The sequence below is a fragment of the Nycticebus coucang genome, chromosome 12 (assembly GCF_027406575.1).
Source record: "Nycticebus coucang isolate mNycCou1 chromosome 12, mNycCou1.pri, whole genome shotgun sequence".
Taxonomy (NCBI): Eukaryota; Metazoa; Chordata; class Mammalia; order Primates; family Lorisidae; genus Nycticebus; species Nycticebus coucang.
In genome coordinates this window covers 61,268,212-61,288,797 of record NC_069791.1, presented here as the reverse complement: position 1 = coordinate 61,288,797, position 20,586 = coordinate 61,268,212, and the positions used below count along the sequence as shown (strand labels likewise).

The window sequence follows — 20,586 nt, the reverse complement described above, 5'->3', positions numbered from 1 at the left end:
CCACCCTGAACGCGCCCAATCTCATCTGATCTCGGAAGCTAAGCGGGGTCGGGCCTGGTTAGTACTTGGATGGGTTATGCCCTCAAGGGTGAAAAGTGATTCAGAGAGATAGGGAACATCTTAGATATTACAATGGTTTGTGGACCTCTAAATAGCCCTAGTACATAAAACTTATATTAAAATTTTCATGGGGACAGGAAGAAGATGAGTAGAGGATAAAAAAAAAAAATGTCTAAGAAGTATCCTTAGCAGAGTGATACTGAAAAAAAGCTTGAGACACAATGACCTATGAATCTCAAAAATACAACATTGAGTAAAAAAAGCTAGTTACAAAAATAGTGACACTATTTACATAAAGTTCAAAACATACAAAATAATATATTATTTAAGAATATAGGGCAGCACCTGTGGCTCAAAGGAGTAGGGTGCTGGCCCCATATGCCAGAGGTGACAGGTTCAAACCCAGCTCCGGCCAAAAAAAAAAAAAAAAAAAAACACACACACACAAAAAGAATATAACCATTTGCAGTCCACTATAATTTCAAAAAAATTCAGAATTAGAATGTATGAGCACGTAGAAATCTAGGAAGGGAGAAAAAGGAGATTCAGAAGTGCTAGCTATGGGCTTGGTGCCCATAACATAGTGGTTACGGCCAGCCACATACACTGAGGCTGGCAGGTTCGAATCCAGCCTAGGCCAGCTCAACAATAATGACAACTGCAACAAAAAAATGGCCTAGCATTGTGGCGGTTGCCTATAGTCCCAGAAACTTGGGAGGCTGAGGCAAGAGAATCACTTAGGCCATGTGTTTGAGGTTGCTGTGAGCTGTGATGCCACAGCACTCTACGAGGGTGATATAGTAAGACTCTATCTCAAAAAAAAAGAAAAAGTGCTAGCTATGGTCTTTTCTTGGAATGGGACAGTAGATACACAGGTGTTCATTTTATTATTCCTTACCCCTTAGTTGTTTATATATTTTTATTTTTTTAATTTTCTCTTTTAATTATTATTGGTACATAATAGTTGTATATCTTCATGTATTTTTGATAGTATGTTTCATAATTACGAACTATTTAGAAATACACATATCAATTTAGTATAAGTGAACTCTTAGCTTTAAACTATAGAAACAGCATTTCTATTAATCATCATATGATATTATCTAAAAATGTAGACTGTTAAAAACAACAAAAGATACATGGATGGAGCTGGAACATATTCTTCTTAGTAAAGTATCTCAAGAATGGAAGAAAAGTTACCCAATGTACTCAGCCCTACTATGAAACTAATTTAGGGCTTTCACATGAAAGCTATGACCCAGTTACAACCTAAGAATAAGGGGAAGGGAGAAAGGGAGGGGAGAGAGGGGGAAGGTAGGTGGAGGGAGGGGGATTGGTGGGATTACACCTGCGGTGCATCTTACAAGGGTACATGTGAAACTTGGTAGATGTGGAATGTTGATGTCTTAGCACAATAACTGGGAGAATGCCAGGAAGGCTGTGTTGACCAGTGTGATGAAAATGTGTCAAACGGTATATGAAGCTAATGTATGATGCCCCATGATCATATCAATGTACACAGTTATGATTTAATAAAAAATAAAGGAAAAAAAAGATGCTTAGAACAGTATCTGGTACAACATAAGCATTTTTGAGTTATTATAAGCCACAAATATCGACGTAAGATAAGTTATATGTTATTTGGCAAAAATAAAGTGCAGAACAATATATGCAGTATTGTATCATTTATATAAAATAGGTGGACTGGACACATAGCCAGAGACTATTCTGGAAGAAAGCACAGTGTGAGTGACAATGGTTGCTTCAGGTTGGGCCAGATCGGGACACCTGGGAGTGTAGGTGGAGATTTAAAAATGTTAATGGGCACAGACTGCTTTGTGGGATGATTGAAATATTCTGGAGCTACAGAGTGGGTGGGGGCACAATATTGTGAATGCACTAAAAGCCACTTAATTGTACCTTTTGAAGTGATTAAAGATGAAATTTACTGTTAAAAAAAAAACAATAACAACAAAAGAATTAGCTGGATGCAGTGCTGCTTGCCGTAGTCTCAGCTACTTGATAGACTGAGGCAGGAAGACTGCTTGAGCCCAGAAGTTTGATGCTGTAAGTGCCAGGATCCCACCTGTGAATAGCCACTGCACTCCAGCCGGGGCAACAAAAACAACAACAACAGCCTACTTATTTTTTTTTAGAGAAAAGACTTTTAATATAATAGCTCATACCCAGCCACCTTGCTGAATGATGTATTCTGCTGAGTAGTCCTCCAGATATGTCACACCAAACTGCAGCAGTGCACTCAAAGGCTCTTGACCTCGTCTCGTCAGCTCCAAAAGCATTCGTTGTAGCAAAACCAGAGGCACCAAAATCTTCAATGTATAATAGATGAGAGAATAAAAAAGCCAAACTGAGATTCTTATAATGCATCTTATGTGTTTTATAAAGGAATAAAATGCTCTTATTAGGATTTTTCTGAACATTACAAGTAGGTTTTATAAATAGGGTGATAGATAGCTCAGCGCCTATAGCTCAGTGGTTAGGGTGCTGGCCACATACACCCAGTCTGGCAGGTTCGAACTGGCCTGGGCCTGCTAAACAACGACAACTACAACAAAATAGCCCAACATTGTGGTGGGCACCTATAGTCCCAGCTACTTGGGAGGCTGAGGCAAGAGAAATCACTTAATCCCGAGAGTTTGAAGTTGCTATGAGCTATGACGCCACGGTACTCTGAAGGCAACATAGTGAGACTCTGTTTCAAAAATAAATATAAAAATAAATAGGGTGATAGAAGTCATTATTGAAAATAATTGAGCGTGTGTACATGAAACAATTTATTTATCAGGAAATTCACTGAAGAAAAACTAGAAACTACCCAATGAGTACTAGTTAAATACATTCTAGTTATCCAGTAAAATATGTAGCTGTTAGAAAGAATTAGATTATTCACTACTTAATGACCAAGATTAAGTGAAAACAAACAAGATACACGAAAACATGTACAATATATCATTTATGTAAAAAAAAAGATAGTAATAGGTGTAATAGTGAACAATATGCTAGATGTATTTGAAAATCTTTAAGCAATACACCTTGTCATTTATGACAATTAAAAAAGGACATATAAAAGTAAAAAACATATATATAGATAGATAGATACACACACATTAGTATAATCCTACAATATCTCTGGAGAAACACACAAGGCACTGGTAACAGCAATTGCCTAGGTGAACCAGCAACAAGAGTAAGAGAAAACTTCTATTTTTCAAAGCATATCTTTCTGTACTTTCTGCATTTTTTACCATGTGCTTTTATTACCATTTGAAAATAAGATCTTTTTTTTTTTTTTTTTTTTTATATTTTTTTTTATTTTTGGCCGGGGCTGGGCTTGAACCCGCCACCTCCGGCATATGGGACCGGCGCCCTACCCGTTGAGCCACAGGCGCCGCCCTAAAATAAGATCTTTTTAAAATTAAGAGATATCTTGTAAAAGTCACCAAAAATCAAATATAAAAGACACATTATAATCTGTTCTTAATAATCTTGTGGCTCAATAATTAAGTCATCAAATTTTACAATAGAAACTGAGTAGAGTCTCTTGCCTTCCTTAAAAACAATTACATATTACAAAAAACGAAGCGCTTCAGCTATCTATCTGCAAGCAATCTCTTTGTCTAAAACATCAAAGTCTCCACATGACAGGCAAAAGGAATGCAGAAGGAAATGAAACCAATTCTAATTCCCTGTTATTGGATTTGCCAAGGAAATAACTGAGAATGAAAAAATATTTCTGCAGAAGAGAACAAACAAAAAAACAATGAGTTTACATTTCATACTCATATTCTTTGGCTTTTAAGTAAAAGCAGCCTTGAGGGAATTTATATCAAAGTCTGAAAGAAAGGGGCGGCACCTGTGGCTCAAAGGAGTAAGGTGCCGACCCCATATGCCAGAGGTGGTGGGTTCAAACCCAGCCCTGGCCAAAAACTGCAAAAAAAAAAAAAAAAAAGTCTGAAAGAAAGAATGCAACAAACATATTATCTTTACTCCTAAGACATTTTAAAATAACACCAGCCCAAAATATACTGAAAACCCTCCCTATAACAATAATGGAGGTGTATTGGTTATAAAGAAAAACACATTAGGGTGGCGCCTGTGGCTCAAAGGAATAGGGCGCCAGCCCCATATACCAGAGGTGGTGGGTTCAAACCCAGCGCCGGCCAAAAACTGCAAAAAACAAAAACAAACAAACAAACAAAACACATTAGGCTTTTTTCACAATAAGAAAGCCTATTACACTATTAAAACAAAACCAAAAATAATTGTTCATATTTTGCCTTGGGCAAGAGCAAGCAAGAAATGGTTTGTGAATGAACCTTGCTAATTCATACCAAAGATATTCTGTACCTCAAAACATTCTAAATTCCCCCCAATAATCCACAATAACATAACATTTAAAGTTACTCATGTTTAAGCTTTATTACCTCTTGGGGAAATGAGCTGCAAACATTTTATACTTGTTATATAAAATAATATTTCTGGTTAATTGTTCCAAATTTACCTCTTTCATATACCAAAAAAGTAGATACCCTAGTTTTATTATGAAAATCTTTAGACATCAATCTGCAATCCTCTTTTACTCAGGTCTTAATCGTAATCCTTGATCAAATTCACTCTGCTTTCAGACTGAACTCTACTAATCTTTTAGTCTGTTCTTCATATGGAAATTGCTCCATTGCTCTGATCATTTAAGTTAACCTTTTCTGGATCTTCCTATGCCAATCACATGTTTCTTGAAATGCAGTAACCAGAGTGCAGAAGCTTCATTTTACACAACTTGCATTTTCTGTTTGGTTGATAATACTCTCCTTGGAAGTACAAATATGTCAAATGATTCATTTTTTTCTCCCTTCACTCTTCATGTAACTATTAAATGACTATACTAGGCTTACCTATTTGACATGCTATCTTCAAGGACCTATTTGATGATTTCCAGGCCCACTACCTTTTAAGTACAGGTTAGATTGTTTTTAAGTAGTTAAACCCACTTACCCAAACACAAAGCTTCATGAGTTAATTCCACAACTGACCTCCATCAACTTGACATTTTATTACCTGCAAGTATTTTGTATCATCTATGCATCTGGTTTTTTATTTCTCTAATTTTTTTTTTTTTTTTTTTTTTGCAGTTTTTGGCCGGGGCTGGGTTTGAACTGACCACCTCCAGCATATGGAGCCAGCGCCCTACTCGGTTGAACCACAGGAGCTGCCCTCTCTAATTTTTTTTAAATGTTAAAATAAAATTGGATCCCTAAACATCTGCTCCTAGAAGATCCCACTATTTAAATTTCTACTAGTTGGCAGTGCCCGTAGCTCAGTCAGCACTGGCCATATACACCAAGGGTGGCGGGTTTGAACCCAGCCCAGGCCAGCTGAAACAGCAATGACAACTGCAACAAAAAAATAGCCAGGCATTGTGGCAGGCACCTGTAATCCCAGCTACTTGAGAGGCTGAGGCAAGAGAAGCGCTTAAGCCTAAGTGTTTGAGGTTGCTGTGAGCTGTTACACCATAGCACTCTACCAAGGGTGACATGTTAAGACTCTGTTTCAAAAGAAAAAAAACAAGAAAGAAAATATTAGATATTTAATATTACAAGAAAAATCAATGCATGAGGTCTTCCCAGGACTATCTCCTGGCCCACTCAGGCGGTGGGGGTCTGTAGTCTGCTCATGGTCCCCTCAGCAGGTCCCTGTGCACAGATATATCTGCATACTTATCAATAAAGCCTTTTGCTCCTTAAAGCAAAAATTTTTTTAAATTAACCAAGGAAAAGAATTAATTTATCCTTGCCATTTATTTTTCTAAAGTTTATCTATTACACTGCAAACATTATGTAGCAAAACTGACATTCTAGCTGTTTTTTTTCTGTTGTTGTTTGTTTTGAGACAGATTCTCACTATATCACCCTCAGGTAGAGGGTTTCATAGCTCACAAACTCTTGGGCTTATGCATTTCTCTTGCCTCAGCCTCTTGTAGCTGGAACTACAGGTGCCCACCACAACACCTGGCTATTTTTTTAAGAGACGAGGTCTTGCTCTGGCTCAGGCTGGTCCTGAACTCCTGAGCTCAGTCAATCCACCTACAGCTGCCTCCCAGACTGCTAGGATTATAGGCATGAGCCATCTAGCTGTTTTTCTTTCTCTTTGATGGTCACTTTCTTTTTCTTTCTTACTTTTTTTTTTTGTAGAGACAGAGTCTCACTTTATCGCCCTCGGTAGAGTGCCATGGCGTCACACAGCTCACAGCAACCTCCATGTCTTGGGTTTAGGCAGCCTCCCGAGTACCTGGGACTACAGGCACCCGCCACAACGCCTGGCTATTTTTTTGTTGCAGTTCGGCTGGGGCCAGGTTTGAACCCACCACCCTCAGTCTATGGGACTGGCACCCTACTCACTGAGCCATAGGCACCGCCCGATGGTCACTTTCTTTCTTTTTTTTTTCTCTAAACAGATAAGCACATAGTTAAAAATAACATCCACCAGGAGAAAATAAAAGAAACTCACAATTCTAAGATAGCTACTATGTATTTTGTACTTTAGTAGTAGTAGTAGTAGTAGTACAGTGATGTCATCATAGCTCACAGCAACCTCAAATTCCTGGGCTCTAGTAATACTGCCATGACACAGGTGGCATGTTCAAACCTAGCCCCGGCCAAACTGCAACAGAAAAATAGCCGGGCGTTGTGGCAGGCGCCTGTAGTCCCAGTTACTCGGGAGGCTGAGGCAGGAGAATCACATAAGCCCAAGAGCTGGAGCCATGTGACGCCACGGCACTCTACCGAGGGCAGTAAAGTGAGACTCTGTCTCTACAAAAAAAAAAAAAAAAAATACTGCCATGGCCTCCTGAGTAATTGGGACTACAGGTGTGTGCCACCATGCCCAGCAGCTTTTCTTTTCCTTCATTTTTTTGTAGAGATGGGGTCTTGCTATTGTCCAAGCCAGTCTAGGACTCCTGGCCTCAACTGATCCTCCTGTCTTGGCCTCCCAAAGTACCAGGATTACAGGAGAAATACACCTTACCTGACTATTTGTATGTATTTTGGCACACATCATTTAAATTCTTTTTCTAAGCATATATATTCTACATTTATCCATGTGCAATATTTTAACAAAAAGACCATACTGTTAAAGTGACCATCTTTTTTCCTACACTTTTTAGGATATATTTCAAGAACATTCCAGGGCTGTATGCAGTGGCTCATCACTGTAATCCTAACAACTCTAGGAGCCTTTGCTAAGGACTCCTTAAGCTCAGAAGGTTGAGACTCGCCTGCATAAGAGCAAGTCCCCATCTCTATTAAAAATAGAACTAGCTGGGTGTAGTGGTCCACACCGGTAGTCCCAGTTACTGGGGAGAGTGAGGTAGGAGGATCCCTTTAGCCCAGGAGTTTGAGGTTGCAGTAACTACAGTGATGCCATTGCACTCTACCCAGGACAACAGAGCAGACTCTGTTACAAAAAAAAAAGAGTATTTACCCAGATGCCTTTAATATCCCTTTACTAGTAAACTGATAATCAGTTTGCTTCAAATCTGGCATGCGTTTTATTTTTTTCTCTAATGGGTGTTTCATTTGAGCTTCAATTACTGACAGCAAGATACGTATGAATATCATACTGGAATTTTGCAAACATTCACCCAAAATGTAAAATATGAGCTAATTGCTTCAAATTAGCCAATCTGATTTTGATTGTGGTGGTAGGGGTGTGGAAATTTTAGTAATTTGTCATAATCTTTTCAGCCCTTGAGGACTTGGAAGGAGAGTAATATTGGATTCAACACAGCAAGTAATACTCTAAGTGGCATGCCTCATTTATATAAGGTATTCAAGCCAGTGCCTTGAAGGTCAACAGATGGCTCCCTGATCCAGACAAGGAACGGAAATGAAAGAGGAAATGAGGGAGAGGGTAGAAAGAGGTAGTGAAGACTGCGGTTTACTCAGCTTTTTAAGGATAACCCTAGGATGGGGTATGCATACAAGAGTTGACTTTAATAGTCCCTAGACAGGAATGATAGGAAGAGAACATAAAACAGGGAACACGGCTAGTAATACATTAGGTACCTAAATATTTGATGTTTGATATACTAAGAAATATACCATAACCAATCTCGTTTTTTATTTATAAAATCTATTTCAAATGTGCATATAAGAGTGTTTTCTTTTTTCCCATAGAAGCAAATGAGGTAATTTTAACAAATTATATATTGATAAGTATATACTAAAACTCTATAATAAGTGACTATTTGAAACAAGATGTTACATGTTTAAGCTAATAGTATAATAGCTGCTATTTACTGAATCCTTACTATAGTGGCAGATGACATACTAAATATTTAATATGTATTATCCATTTAATTCTAATAAAAATGAGGAGGTTAATACTATTTTAATGAGAGGTTAATACTGTTTTCCATAGTAATATTTTCCAAATTTTCACAAATGAGAAAACTTAAGACTTAGAGAACTTAATTAATCTGCCCAAAAACATACATCTAGTAAGCAAAGCTAAGACTTGAAATATATATTTTATATATTATTAATATAAATATATATTAATATTTTATATATAATTTATATATGTATAAGTTTATAGATTTACATATTTATAATTATATACAAAAATATACATCAATTAAGTACATAAAGTCACATGCTCTGACCCACATTACAATGATCCTGGGTAGAGAAGGCTACTTGTAAAAGTAATTTTATTGTCTTTTCTCATCCCTAATACTCAGGGCCATACTTCTTGATTAATGAGCTCAACAACACAATACTACATTCCCTTAGATTCCACCTCTTCAAGGTGATAAGTAGATAATATAGGATAATAAATAAGCAGTATAATACAGTAGAAAAAATACTGAGGCTAGAATCAGAACATCTTAGCTTTAGTGTCGGTTCCAATATTTACTAGTAAAGGGGTTCTAGGCAAGTCATTTAACTTTTCTTTCTGATTAATCACCAATCTAAGCAACAAAACAAAACCTAATCAAATCCATTCTGCCTTCTGCAAAGGATGGATAGTTGGGATGATCAAATGAGATGTGACATGAGATATTGTGTAATCTAGAAAACACAAACAGTATGATTCATCTAAGAGAACCAGAAGAAGACGCTGTCTTCCAAAGGAAGTCCTTATTATTTCCCCCCAATACATACTTGCATCTAGCAAAACCTTGCAGCATTAAAGAAGACTGGTTTAACAAAAAAGAAAAAATTCACTTAACAGTAAGATTTATGCATTAAATACTGAGCTCTGACAGTTTTCTGCTGCATGATACTAGAATTCTTCCTAAATTTTATAACTCACACACAAAAATCTTGTAATAGAAAAGATAATTTTATTAATACCTTATTCCAGCCGCTGGCATGAACTGTGGTTTCCAAGGTACATTCCCGAAATGTCTGATATGTCACTGGCCTGTAAAGATTTATTAGAAAGTCTGCGTCACAAAGAAGGAAAATTCTAAATTTCCAGATTAAAAAAATACATATCACTATTTTGTTGAATTTTTTGCCAAAGTGACTATGGTTACTCAACATATTACTTTGTGTAAGATGTGGCTTTTAACATTTGGTATGCATTTTTAAAAGCATCTTAGAGGCTAAGACGCACGCTTGGGAAAGTAGTTAAAATAACAAGAAAAATGTATATTCTAGTAATTTTTTGTGACTGCATGGAATTTATCTAATAAGATTCCCAGGTTGCAGATAATAACTAATTATTAATACTGGATCAAAAAATAACAACTAAAAATGATCTTACTAGTAAAATTAAAAACACAATTTTAACTTTTTTAAAGGCAAAAAACCTAAAATATTTTAAAACTAAAGAGACACGTCACTGGAACTTTCAAACTGAGAATACAAGGAGTTGGAATAAACATGGACAATATATGGAGTCCTATTTTTAACTACAAATCTTACAAGATCCTGGAAAGTAGAGAGATAGGCCTTTCTGAACATTTGCATGTAAGTCCTAGTCATACCAAAAACTCAAATCACTAAGTGATGATATCACCACTTACATATTTGTTGAGAGACTTTAACTACTGTATTTTAAGTACAAGTTTTATGTTAAATTAAAAACAATTTAAAAATTAAAATCTTGGCTCTGCGCCTGTGGCTCAAGTGGCTAAGGCACCAGCCACATACACCTGAGCTGGGGGGTTCAAATCCAGCCCAGGCCTGCCAAACAACAATGACTGCTGCAACCAAAAAAATAGCTGGGCATTGTGGATGGTGCCTGTAGTCCCAGCTATTTGGGAGGTAGAGGTAAGAGAATCACTTGAGCCCAAGAGTTGGAGGTTGCTGTGAGTTATGATGCCATGGCACTCTACCCAGGGTGACAGCTTGAGGCTCTGTCTCAAAATAAAAAAAAAATAATGATAATAATAATAAAAATCTTGGTACTTGGCTGGGCACAATAACTCACAACTGTAATCCCAAGGATGCCGAGGGAGGACCACTTCAAGTCACAAGTTCAAGCTGAACAAGAGCAAGACCCCATCTCTACTAAAAATAGAAAAATTAGCTGGGCATGGTAGTATATGTGTATAGTCCCAGCTACTCCAGGAGACTAGAAGCAGGAGGATTGCTTGAGCCCAGGAGTTTGAGATTATTGTGAGCTAGGCTTAGGCCATGGCATTCTAGCCCACGCAACACAGCAAGACTCTGTCTCAAAAAAAAGAAAAAAAATGTGGTACCACGTAACATATGAAGGCATCAATAGCTTGGCAAAGTATGAACAGACACGTAAAAAAGGGTAGAAAAAGTCTTGCTTTCATAGGATTTTAAAATCTCATTCTACAGGCACTTTTTGGTGTGACCATTCTGGTCTGTGATCTCTTTAGCTTTTGAATATAATAAGATTGATAATAGCTACCACTTGTTGGTAGCCTATTATGTTGCATTTTATATATTTTTTATTATTTTTTTTTTTATTGTTGGGGATTCATTGAGGGTACCATTTTATATTTTTAAATATTTATGTTTATATTATATTATATGTTACCATTTTACATATTAGGAAACCAAAGCTCAGAAAAGCTAAAGCTAAAGCTAAAAGATTATCCCAAAATCACATAGCTGGCAAGCAGCAAGGTAGGAATTCATACCCAATTATATCTGACTCCAAAGGCCACTATTCACTCCCATGTGCTATGGATGATAACGTCTAGATGCCACACGTGGCTGATAACCATTAGCAATGTGGCTAGTGTTGTGCGAAAGTATACTATACATGCTAGATTTCAGAGCTAGTAAAAAAAATATGTAATGTCTCATTAATAAGTTTTATAGGATTATATGTTAAAATAATATTTTAGGCAAATAAAATATAAAAATTATAAATAAAATACAATAAAAATCAATTTCATTTTACTTTTTTATATGGCTACTAGAAAATTTTAAATTGCATATATGTGAGGCTCAGTGCCCATAGCTCAGTTAAGTAGAGCACCAGCCACATACACCAAGGCTGATGGGTTCAAGCCCGGCCTGGGCCTGCTAGACAACAATAACAACTGCAACCAAAAAACAGCTGGGCATTGTGGTGGGTACCTATAGTCCAGCTACTTGGGAGGCTGAAGCAAAAGAATTGCTGAGGCAAGAGAATTGCTCCAAGTGTTTGAGGTTGCTGTGAGATGTGAGCTGTGACTCCACGGCACTCTACCAAGGGCAATATAGTGAGACTCTCAAAGAAAAAAAAAGTTGCATATATTGTGACTTGAATTATACCTATTGAACAGCACTGATCTAGATATTTCAGAAAACAGTTGTGGTGACGTGTGTCATTCCTTTTATATGTATGTTCAAGTAACTATCAAATCAACACTTTGGTGATATATCAAGGGATGACATAATGATGAGATGCTTCCTGACATAACATTCTCATTAAAGTAAGCTTAGTATTTTTTTTTTTTTAAGAGTCTCACTATGCCACCCTTGGTAGAGTGCCATGGTGTCACATCTCACAGCAACCTCAAACTCTTGGGCTTAAGCGATTCTCTTGCCTCAGCCTCCCAAGTAGCTGGGACTACAGGCACCAACACAATGCTTTGCTATTTTTTTGTTGAAGTTGTTATTGTTGTTTAGCAGGCCTGAGCCAGGTTCCAACCCACCAGCCCTGGTGTATGTGGCCAGCGCCCTACCCACTGAGCTACGGGCGCCATAGCTTAATATTTTTTAGAAGTCTTGAGCTAAATAGCAGATGCTGGTAAAACTTGAACTTCAGCAAATACTATATAGTCTACCTACCTATATTCTCCCTGAAGCTTAACTTGCGTAAATCAGTCCCTTCACTTCCTTTCCTTAACTGTCTGGTGCTGCTGTGGGTCACAGTAGTTCTTACTGGAAGTATGTCTATCAGGCAGTAGTCCTTACTGGAAGTATGTCTATCAGGCAGTAGTCCTTACTGGAAGTATGTCTATCAGGCTAACGTACTTTAGCACCCTTCAGAATGAAACATGATCTGAAACATTGTATGTACACACATATATGCATATAAAATTGCAGACTAAAACATTCAGAGGAAATCTAATACATGGAAAAGCAAGTAGCTGAAAAAACAGCCCTACCCAGTGAGCTACTAGAATAAAGAAGAAAGAAGAGTGGGATACCTTTTTTTTTTTTTTTTGAGACAGAGTCTCACTATGTCGCCCTTAGTAGAGTGCCGTCATGTCACAGCTCACAGCAACCTCAAACTCTTGGGCTTAAGTGATTCTCTTGCCTCAGCCTCCTGAGTAGCTGGGACAACAGGAGCCCGCCACAATGCCTGGCAATTTTTTTGTCGCAGTTGTTATTGTTGTTTAGCAGGGCCGGGCCGGGCTCAAACGCACCAGCTTCAGTGTATGTGGCTGGGGCCCCACTCACTGAGCTACAGGCACCAAGCTAAGTGGGATACCCTTTGAAACTGCTGGTATTCTGCTAAATGAAGAATTCAGGATTAATTTCCAACTTTAATAAAACCATTTGGAGAAGTAGGTGGTATTTTCTACCTTAAGATACTGGCTTCAACCTGCATAATGTTTCTAGTTTATCAATAAGTTATTTTCAAGGTATTAGTAACAAAGCTTAAAACTTCCAAAGTAGATTTCTAAAAAAAAAACTTATTCAATAAGAGACTTGACTTTGATATACAACTAATTTCAAAAAATTAAATCAATATTCAGGGTTTGGGAAAAATAAATAATTCATTCAAGCCAATTAAAAAAATATATATAGGGGCCAGGCATGGTGGCTCATACCTATAATCCCAGCACTTGGGAGGCCAAGGTAGATAGATTCCTAATCTCACAGGCTCGAGACCAGCCTGAGCAAGAGTGAGACCTCGTCTCTAAAAATAGCCAGGCGTTGTGGTAGATGCCTGTAGTCCCAGCTACTTGGGAGGCTGAGGCAAGAGAATCGCTTAAGCCCAGGAGTCTGAGTCTGTGAGCTATGATGTTACAGCACTCTATCAGGGGTGACAAAGTGAGACTCTGTCTCAAAAAAAAAAAAAGTATGTGTGTATATACGTAATTTGCAGTAAGAAGGTATCAATTTTCCCTGTAGATTATGAAAAGAACTTCAGAAAAAAATACCTTCTTTTTAAACTACGTAATCTGTACTTTGGAGAGCTTATAAAATCTTAGAAAGTCAACTGAAATATTAAGGGTAAAATGGTTTGCTTAGAGCCACAGTTTATATCAAAGTTGGAAACAGAATCTTTTTACCCATACCTCTTACTTAGTTATTTTATTTCCAGTCCCAATAGCTTTTACAAGTTCTTTTGTTTTTGTTTTGCAAAGCAGTAAATTTCTTTCTTCAAATCTTATATGTAACTTCAATATATAAAACATGAAAGTACAGTGCTCCAGTTTAAGAAGAGCTGAGAGGCCCTAGTGAGCTCCACTTCTACAGCAGCTGCATAGCGTACTTTCTAAAACTCACTGCTTTCAATCCAAATAAATTTAATAAATTTCCTGTATAGGTTTAATTTCCCCACATTCATATCCTTTTCTCCAGTTACTTTTTTTTTCCAGTGGCAGGTAGAAAAATATGGAACAGTTCACGAATTTGCGTGAATTTTCATCCTCACGCTGGGGCCATGCTAATCTTCTCTGTATCGTTCCAATGTTAGTATATATGCTGCCACAGCAAGCACTTTTTTCTCCAGTTATTTTTTAACTTTTCTATATGTAAGGTTAAGCAAATCCAAACGTTGGGCGGCGCCTGTGGCTCAGTGAATAGGGCGCCAGCCCCATATACCAAGGGTGGCAGGTTCAAACCCAGCCCCGGCCAAACTGCAACAAAAAAGTAGCCAGGTGTTGTGGCAGGCGCCTGTAGTCCAAGCTGCTCAGGAGGCTGAGACAAGAGAATCACTCAAGCCCAAGAGCTGGAGGTTGCTGTGAGTCCTGTGACATCATGGCACTCTACCAAGGGCAGTGAGACTCTGTCTCCACAAAAAAAAAAAAAAGGAAAATCCAAATGTGGATCTTGTTTCACTGTCTAAATGTAATTAGGATTTTTACACTTGTGCATTTTACCAGACTCTGCAGAACAAATGGAATTCTTCTAAACCCAAATTTCTTCCTTCTAACAAATGGTAAACTATAAACTTGGCCTGCGTGAAAGTAAGGAATTACTTTACTACCAGTAATTTGGCATTTGAGTTTTGGCACTTTTAATAAAGAACAGTCTTTATCCTGTTTTACAACGTTGTCAATTTTCATTAAGACAAATATTTTTTCGGGCTGGGTGCAGTAGCTCATGCCTGTAATCCTACCACTCTGGGAGGCTAAGGTGGGTGGACAGCTTGAGCTCACAAGTTCGAGACCACGCTGAGCAAGAATGAGACCCCTCTCTCATTCTTCTCTACTAAAAATAAAAAATAAAAAAACTGAGGCAAGAGGATAGCTTGAGTCCAAGAGTCCACAGCACTCTACCCAGGGTGACAAAGTGAGACTCTGTCTCAAAAAAAAAAAAAAAGAAAGACAAATATTTTTCTACTTAATATTAATTTCTTGATATTAGGGGAAATTGATTTTTAAGATTTATAATAAATGATTCAGTTCTACTTTAACACATTTTCATTATTACTAGCTTCTTGACTTTAGCTTTAATATAGTCAGAACCACAGGGAGGAGAGAAGTTCCCACTATAAGAATGTGGAAGGTGGCGCCTGTGGCTCAAAGGGGTAGGGCGCCGGCCCCCCAGGGCACCGGCCCCATATGCCAGAGGTGGCAGGTTCAAACCCAGCCCCGGCCAAAAATAAAAAAATAAAAATAAACTGCAAAATAAAAAAATAAAAATAAATGTTTAAAAAAAAAAGAATGTGGAGGTTGTTGAACGGGCAAATGCGCAACCCCAAAGTTTAGTAACATCTGGGATATAATGTTAAATACAGACTTCAAGATATAGATACAATGTTAATTCCACATTACAATGCACAAAACCCTAGCCATTATATTTATATTGGCTGCTAGAAGACATAGTAAAAAGTGGTTGGGTCAAGTGAAATAGTTTGTATTTGCAATTTAGTAAAAGCATTTGTTGAAGTCTGATAACTCAACAAGTAAATACAAATTAATAAATCTATGCTGAAACAGCTAAATTACTGCTATGAAGCAAAGTTGTCAATCAAAACACAGACTACTCAGGCAGGAGGATCACTTGAGCCCAGGAGTTTGAAGTTTTCATGAGCTATCTGATCCCACCACTCCTTGGGCAACACAGCAAGACCCTACCTCAATTTAAATTTGTTTTAATTAAATAAATAAAAACCACAGATAGAGAGCTGGGCACGATGGAGCACGTCTGTAATCCCAGCAATTTGGGAGGCTGAGTGGGAGGATTGCTTAAGCCTAGGAATCTGAGGCTGCAGTGAGCTACAATCTACTCCAGCCTAGGAGACAGAGCAAGACCCCGTCTCTAAAAACAAACAAACAAAAAACAAAGCCTTAACCAATCCAGTGCTACATGAGAGATCCAGAGTCTACTTAGAGAAGCACGTTCCCCCACTCAGCAATGTAACTCACTGGCTGAGGAGCATTTGCAATGCTTTATGTAGAGGCTCTTTAAGTTCCTGAGACACTTTTTCTCCAAGATGGGCCAAGCAGTCTTCTATTGAGCTTTCTGGGTTAGCAGGGCTGAACACTGGAGAAGTGTGACGGTCAAAGCCTGTGCTGGTAAAGGCTGAAGACAGGGCAAAAGAAATTCCTACTTTAATAAACAATACCAAAGGTTGTGCTATAAAAGCCCAGGGGATTAAGACACCTATTATTGGGAACAAGCTAATAGTTATAAGCCACTCTGAAAGGTCAAATAATCATTATGGATATTATTCTTTCCTGCAAAACGAAAATTGGTTAAGTTCAAAAGTTGGTTTTTCTTGTTTTTTTTTTTTTTAAGAAAAAGTTTGAATGGGAAAATCATAGTTTTAAGAGAGGAAAATAATTAACCTGACATGTTAAGATATGATAACCAATTTAGTTTATTACTACTCACCAATTCAGTATAGGAATGATAAATGAGGGGCCGGGTGTGCTGGCTCAAGCCTGTAATCCCAGCTCACAGGTTCAAGACCACCTTGAGCTATAGTAAGACCCCGCCTCTAAAAATAGCTAGACATTGTGGTGAGCACTTGTAGTCCCACCTACTTGGGAGACTGACTGAGGCAAGGGAATCACTTAAGCCAGGAGTTTGAAGTTGCTGTGAGCTATGACACCACAGCACTCTACCCAAGGCAACTGAGTAAGACTGTCTCAAAAAAAAAAAAAAAAAAAAATGATGAGAGACAACTCTTGGCTCTATCTTCCCTTTCTTAATATTTTGTTTTTAAAATTTTGTTTTGGCTGGGCGGCGCCTGTGGCTCAAGGAGTAGGGTGCCGGTCCCATATGCCGGAGGTGGCGGGTTCAAACCCAGCCCGGCCAAAAACCACAAAAAAAAAAAAAAAATTTTGTTTTGGCCAGGCGCGGTGGCTCACGCCTATAATCCTAACACTCTGGGAGGCAAAGGCAGGTAGATTGCCTGAGTTCCTGAGTTCGAGACCATCCTGAGCCAGAGAGAAACCCTGTCTCTAAAACTACCTGGGCACTGTGGTGGGCACCTATAGTCCCAGCTACTTGGGAGGCTGAGGCAAGAGAATCGCTTAAGCCCAAGAGTTGGAGGTTGCTGTGAGCTCTGATGTCACATCACTCTACCAAGGGCGCCAAAGTGAGACTCCATCTCAAAAAAAAAAAAAATTTTTGTTTCTATCTTTCTATCTTTATAAAAGTAGAACCTCTTAAGCCAGATTCTAATCAGTTTATTCCACCCCAGAGGATAAATCCATTGCTTTCATTCCCTTATTAAAATGAACTTTTAGGGCAGCGCCTGTGGCTCAGTCGGTAGGGCGCCGGCCCCATATACCGAGGGTGGCAGGTTCAAACGCAGCCCCGACCAAACTGCAACCAAAAAACAGCCAGGCGTTGTGGCGGGCGCCTGTAGTCCCAGCTACTCGGGAGGCTGAGGCAAGAGAATCGCTTAAGCCCAGGAGTTGGAGGTTGCTGTGAGCTGTGTGAGGCCACGGCACTCAACCGAGGGCCATAAAGTGAGACTCTGTCTCTACAAAAAAAAAAAAAAAGAACTTTTAAACTTAATACTACTTCACATGGATAAATTTTAAAACTCTCAAGATTATATAAGTATCAAAGAGTTGAACCTGGAAAAAGCAGTCAGAATCTATTCGCTCCTCAGTCCAAATGTACTTCCTAACTTCATGTTGTAAAGATGTAGCCCTTCCCTAATCTGCAGGAAGGGCAGGCAAAGTAACGGTTGTTCTAGGGTACAAATAGGATACAGGGAGTAAAATCCCAGTATAGCAAGTAGCCTCCACACATTCCCAAGAGTTATCAATCATCTCTGTAAAACATTTATTTCATTAATCTAAAGCTTGTTCCTAGAAGGCTCCAAATTGTACTACAGAGTTAAGTATTTCTTAAGTATGTATTTCTTACTAAACTCTTTGCCTCTTTGATTCTTTCTCCACTAATAGGGACTATTTGAAAGTATGATTTATAATTTTGTTCATTAAAAATTATCGGGCAATGTATGTCCACACAAAAACTTGAACAAGAATTATACGTGACAAAAAGTAGAAGCAACCAAACTGTCCATCAACTGATGAACAGATAAGCAAAATGCAGCATATGCACACAATGGAGTATTATTGGCTGTAAGGAAGTACTGAAATCTGCTATAACATGGATGGTCCTTGAAAACACGCTAAGTAAAAGAAGCCAGTCACAAAAGACCATATAGTGCATGGTTCTATTCATCTACGTGTCCAGAACAGGTGAATCCAGAGGAAATGAAAGTAGCTCAGCGGTCGCTTTGGGTAGGGATAGGGGCAGCGGCGAGTAGGACTGGGAATGGGAAATGACTACTGATACGTATAGTGTTTGTTTTTGGAGTATTAAAAGTATCCTACGTTTAGACTGTGGTGATGCTGTACAATTCTGTGACTGTATAAAAATGACTATGTTGAACCTTTTAAATGAGTAAATTATATGGTATATAAAATAAAGCTGTAAAAAAATCATCAGGCAAAATGCTGAGTACAGTGTTATTTATGGAAGGTAAATCAGGAAATAACCCAAATGCTCTCCTCAATAATAAGGGAACAACAGAGTATATATTCATTGAATGAATATATACAGTGAATTTCATGGACTTAATGGAATAACTATGTGTATTTTAAAGGGTTACTATCTAATGTTAAGTGCAAAATATGTGGTTATAAAGTTATACGTACATTATGATTACAACTATCTATAGCATATATATGCATGTAAAAATGAAAGAAGCTTTCCTACTTTTTTCCCTTTAATGTTAGATGCCAAATAGGAACCAAACCATACCGAATGGAAAGGACTTTAACAGGACCATTTAGTCCATTATTTGACATCACTAACAGCAACATCAAAACTATTAGGTATAGTTCGGAAACTTTTATAACTCTATCCCCTAGAAAAGAAAAAAGGCTCCCTTCTACTTTCACCCTTATATTATACCGGTGAAGTTGTGTAAAGTTCAGAACACCCTACAGTGAAAACAAAACAAACCAACAGTAAATCACACCAAACAGAATCTGCTAATTAACTAGGAAAATAAGAACAGACCTTCAGAAATTTCTTTGTCCAGGGATTTTAGCTCTTCTTCAATTTCAGTTTTAACTTTCAATAAAATTTCTTGATCCAGAGATTGTGAAACTACATCTAGATGAACCCCTGAAACCAACAAAAAAGGTTACTATTCAAAGAGGAAGAGAAAAACTGTTAGAATGTAATAGTCTGACTTAACTTTTTAGTCAGAAGATACAAAATCAAAATGCATGATATACCAAGGCTACGGGTGGTAGGAGATACTTACTGCAATAATTAAGGAGATAAAAACCTTAGTAGAAGTATTTGGGTCTATCAAACAAAATCTGGTAAAAACAGAATAGAATAAGCATCCATCTTTCCAGATGTTTGTGCAAGGAAGGGAAAAAGAGCAGAACTTTCAGAAAGTCAGTAAGTATACAGACTAGGAAGACAGGTAATAACATGCACAAGTCCTCTCTTTTTGTGTACAACACATTCCTTGAAAAAATATGTATGAATGCTAAAACCAAAAATATGCATGAATGATAAATCCAAATAAAATAATTCATGTTTGACCTCCCACATACCCACTACATTGCATAATACAGTTCTGCCTCACTGGGTTAATGTACTACAGTTTTGTATTGTTGGGTAATCTGCTGTAATGCCTGGTGGCCAAGGATCGCCAAGGGCTCTAGGAAGATAAGTCAAGAAGAACGATCTAGGCGGCGCCTGTGGCTCAGTGAGTAGGGCGCCGGCCCCATATGCCGAGGGTGGTGGGTTCAAACCCAGCCCCGGCCAAACTGCAACCAAAAAAATAGCCGGGCGTTGTGGCGGGCGCCTGTAGTCCCAGCTGCTCGGGAGGCTGAGGCAAGAGAATCGCGTAAGCCCAGGAGTTAGAGGTTGCTGTGAGCCGTGTGACGCCACGGCACTCTACCCGAGGGCGGTACAGTGAGACTCTGTCTCTACAAAAAAAAAAAAAAAGAAGAACGATCTAGGCACAGGTGGAGGGGGAACTAATGAAAGATTTATATCCAGAGACTAGAATACAAGAGACCAAAAAATTTCTCCCTAAAGTTAAAAGTGAGCAAATTCGGGCATACAACATCATAGCTCCTTTTATAGCTATAAAAAGCTTACATAAGCCTGGGCAACACAGAAAGGCCCTGTTCTATACACAAAAACATTAAAAATTAAAAAATTAGCCGAGTGTAGTGGCGCACACCTGTAGTCCCAGCTACTTGGGAGGCTGAGGCAGGAAGATCATTAAAGCCCAGGAATTCAAGGTTACAGTAAGCTATAATTGCTAGAGCCTGGGTGATAGATCAGACCCCATCTCTAAAAAAATATGATAATAATGATAATAAATAAATAAATAACTTACATAAAAAGTTCACAT

The 20,586-nt window shown here is 38.2% G+C and overlaps 1 protein-coding gene and 1 non-coding gene across 5 annotated transcripts in view; both read right to left on the bottom strand.

Moving 5' to 3' along the window:
- The window catches only part of BCL2L13 (BCL2 like 13), a 104,879-nt gene that overhangs the window by 28,213 nt on the left and 56,080 nt on the right, over window positions 1-20,586 (bottom strand). Inside the window, exons 3-6 of one of the 4 annotated variants that reach the window (XM_053557968.1) lie at window positions 19,224-19,331; window positions 16,100-16,256; window positions 9,435-9,504; window positions 2,247-2,390 (exon numbers count right to left, since the gene is read on the bottom strand). In XM_053557968.1, the coding sequence (XP_053413943.1) occupies window positions 2,247-2,390; window positions 9,435-9,504; window positions 16,100-16,256; window positions 19,224-19,331 (479 nt within the window). Of the gene's footprint in view, window positions 1-2,246; window positions 2,391-9,434; window positions 9,505-16,099; window positions 16,257-19,223; window positions 19,332-20,586 lie in introns of those variants that run through there. The other 3 variants (XM_053557969.1, XR_008373486.1, XM_053557970.1) reach the window with 3 other exon arrangements.
- LOC128562909 (U6 spliceosomal RNA) lies at window positions 14,115-14,226 on the bottom strand. Its single transcript, XR_008373605.1, has one exon. It is a non-coding gene; the product is annotated as a U6 spliceosomal RNA (small nuclear RNA).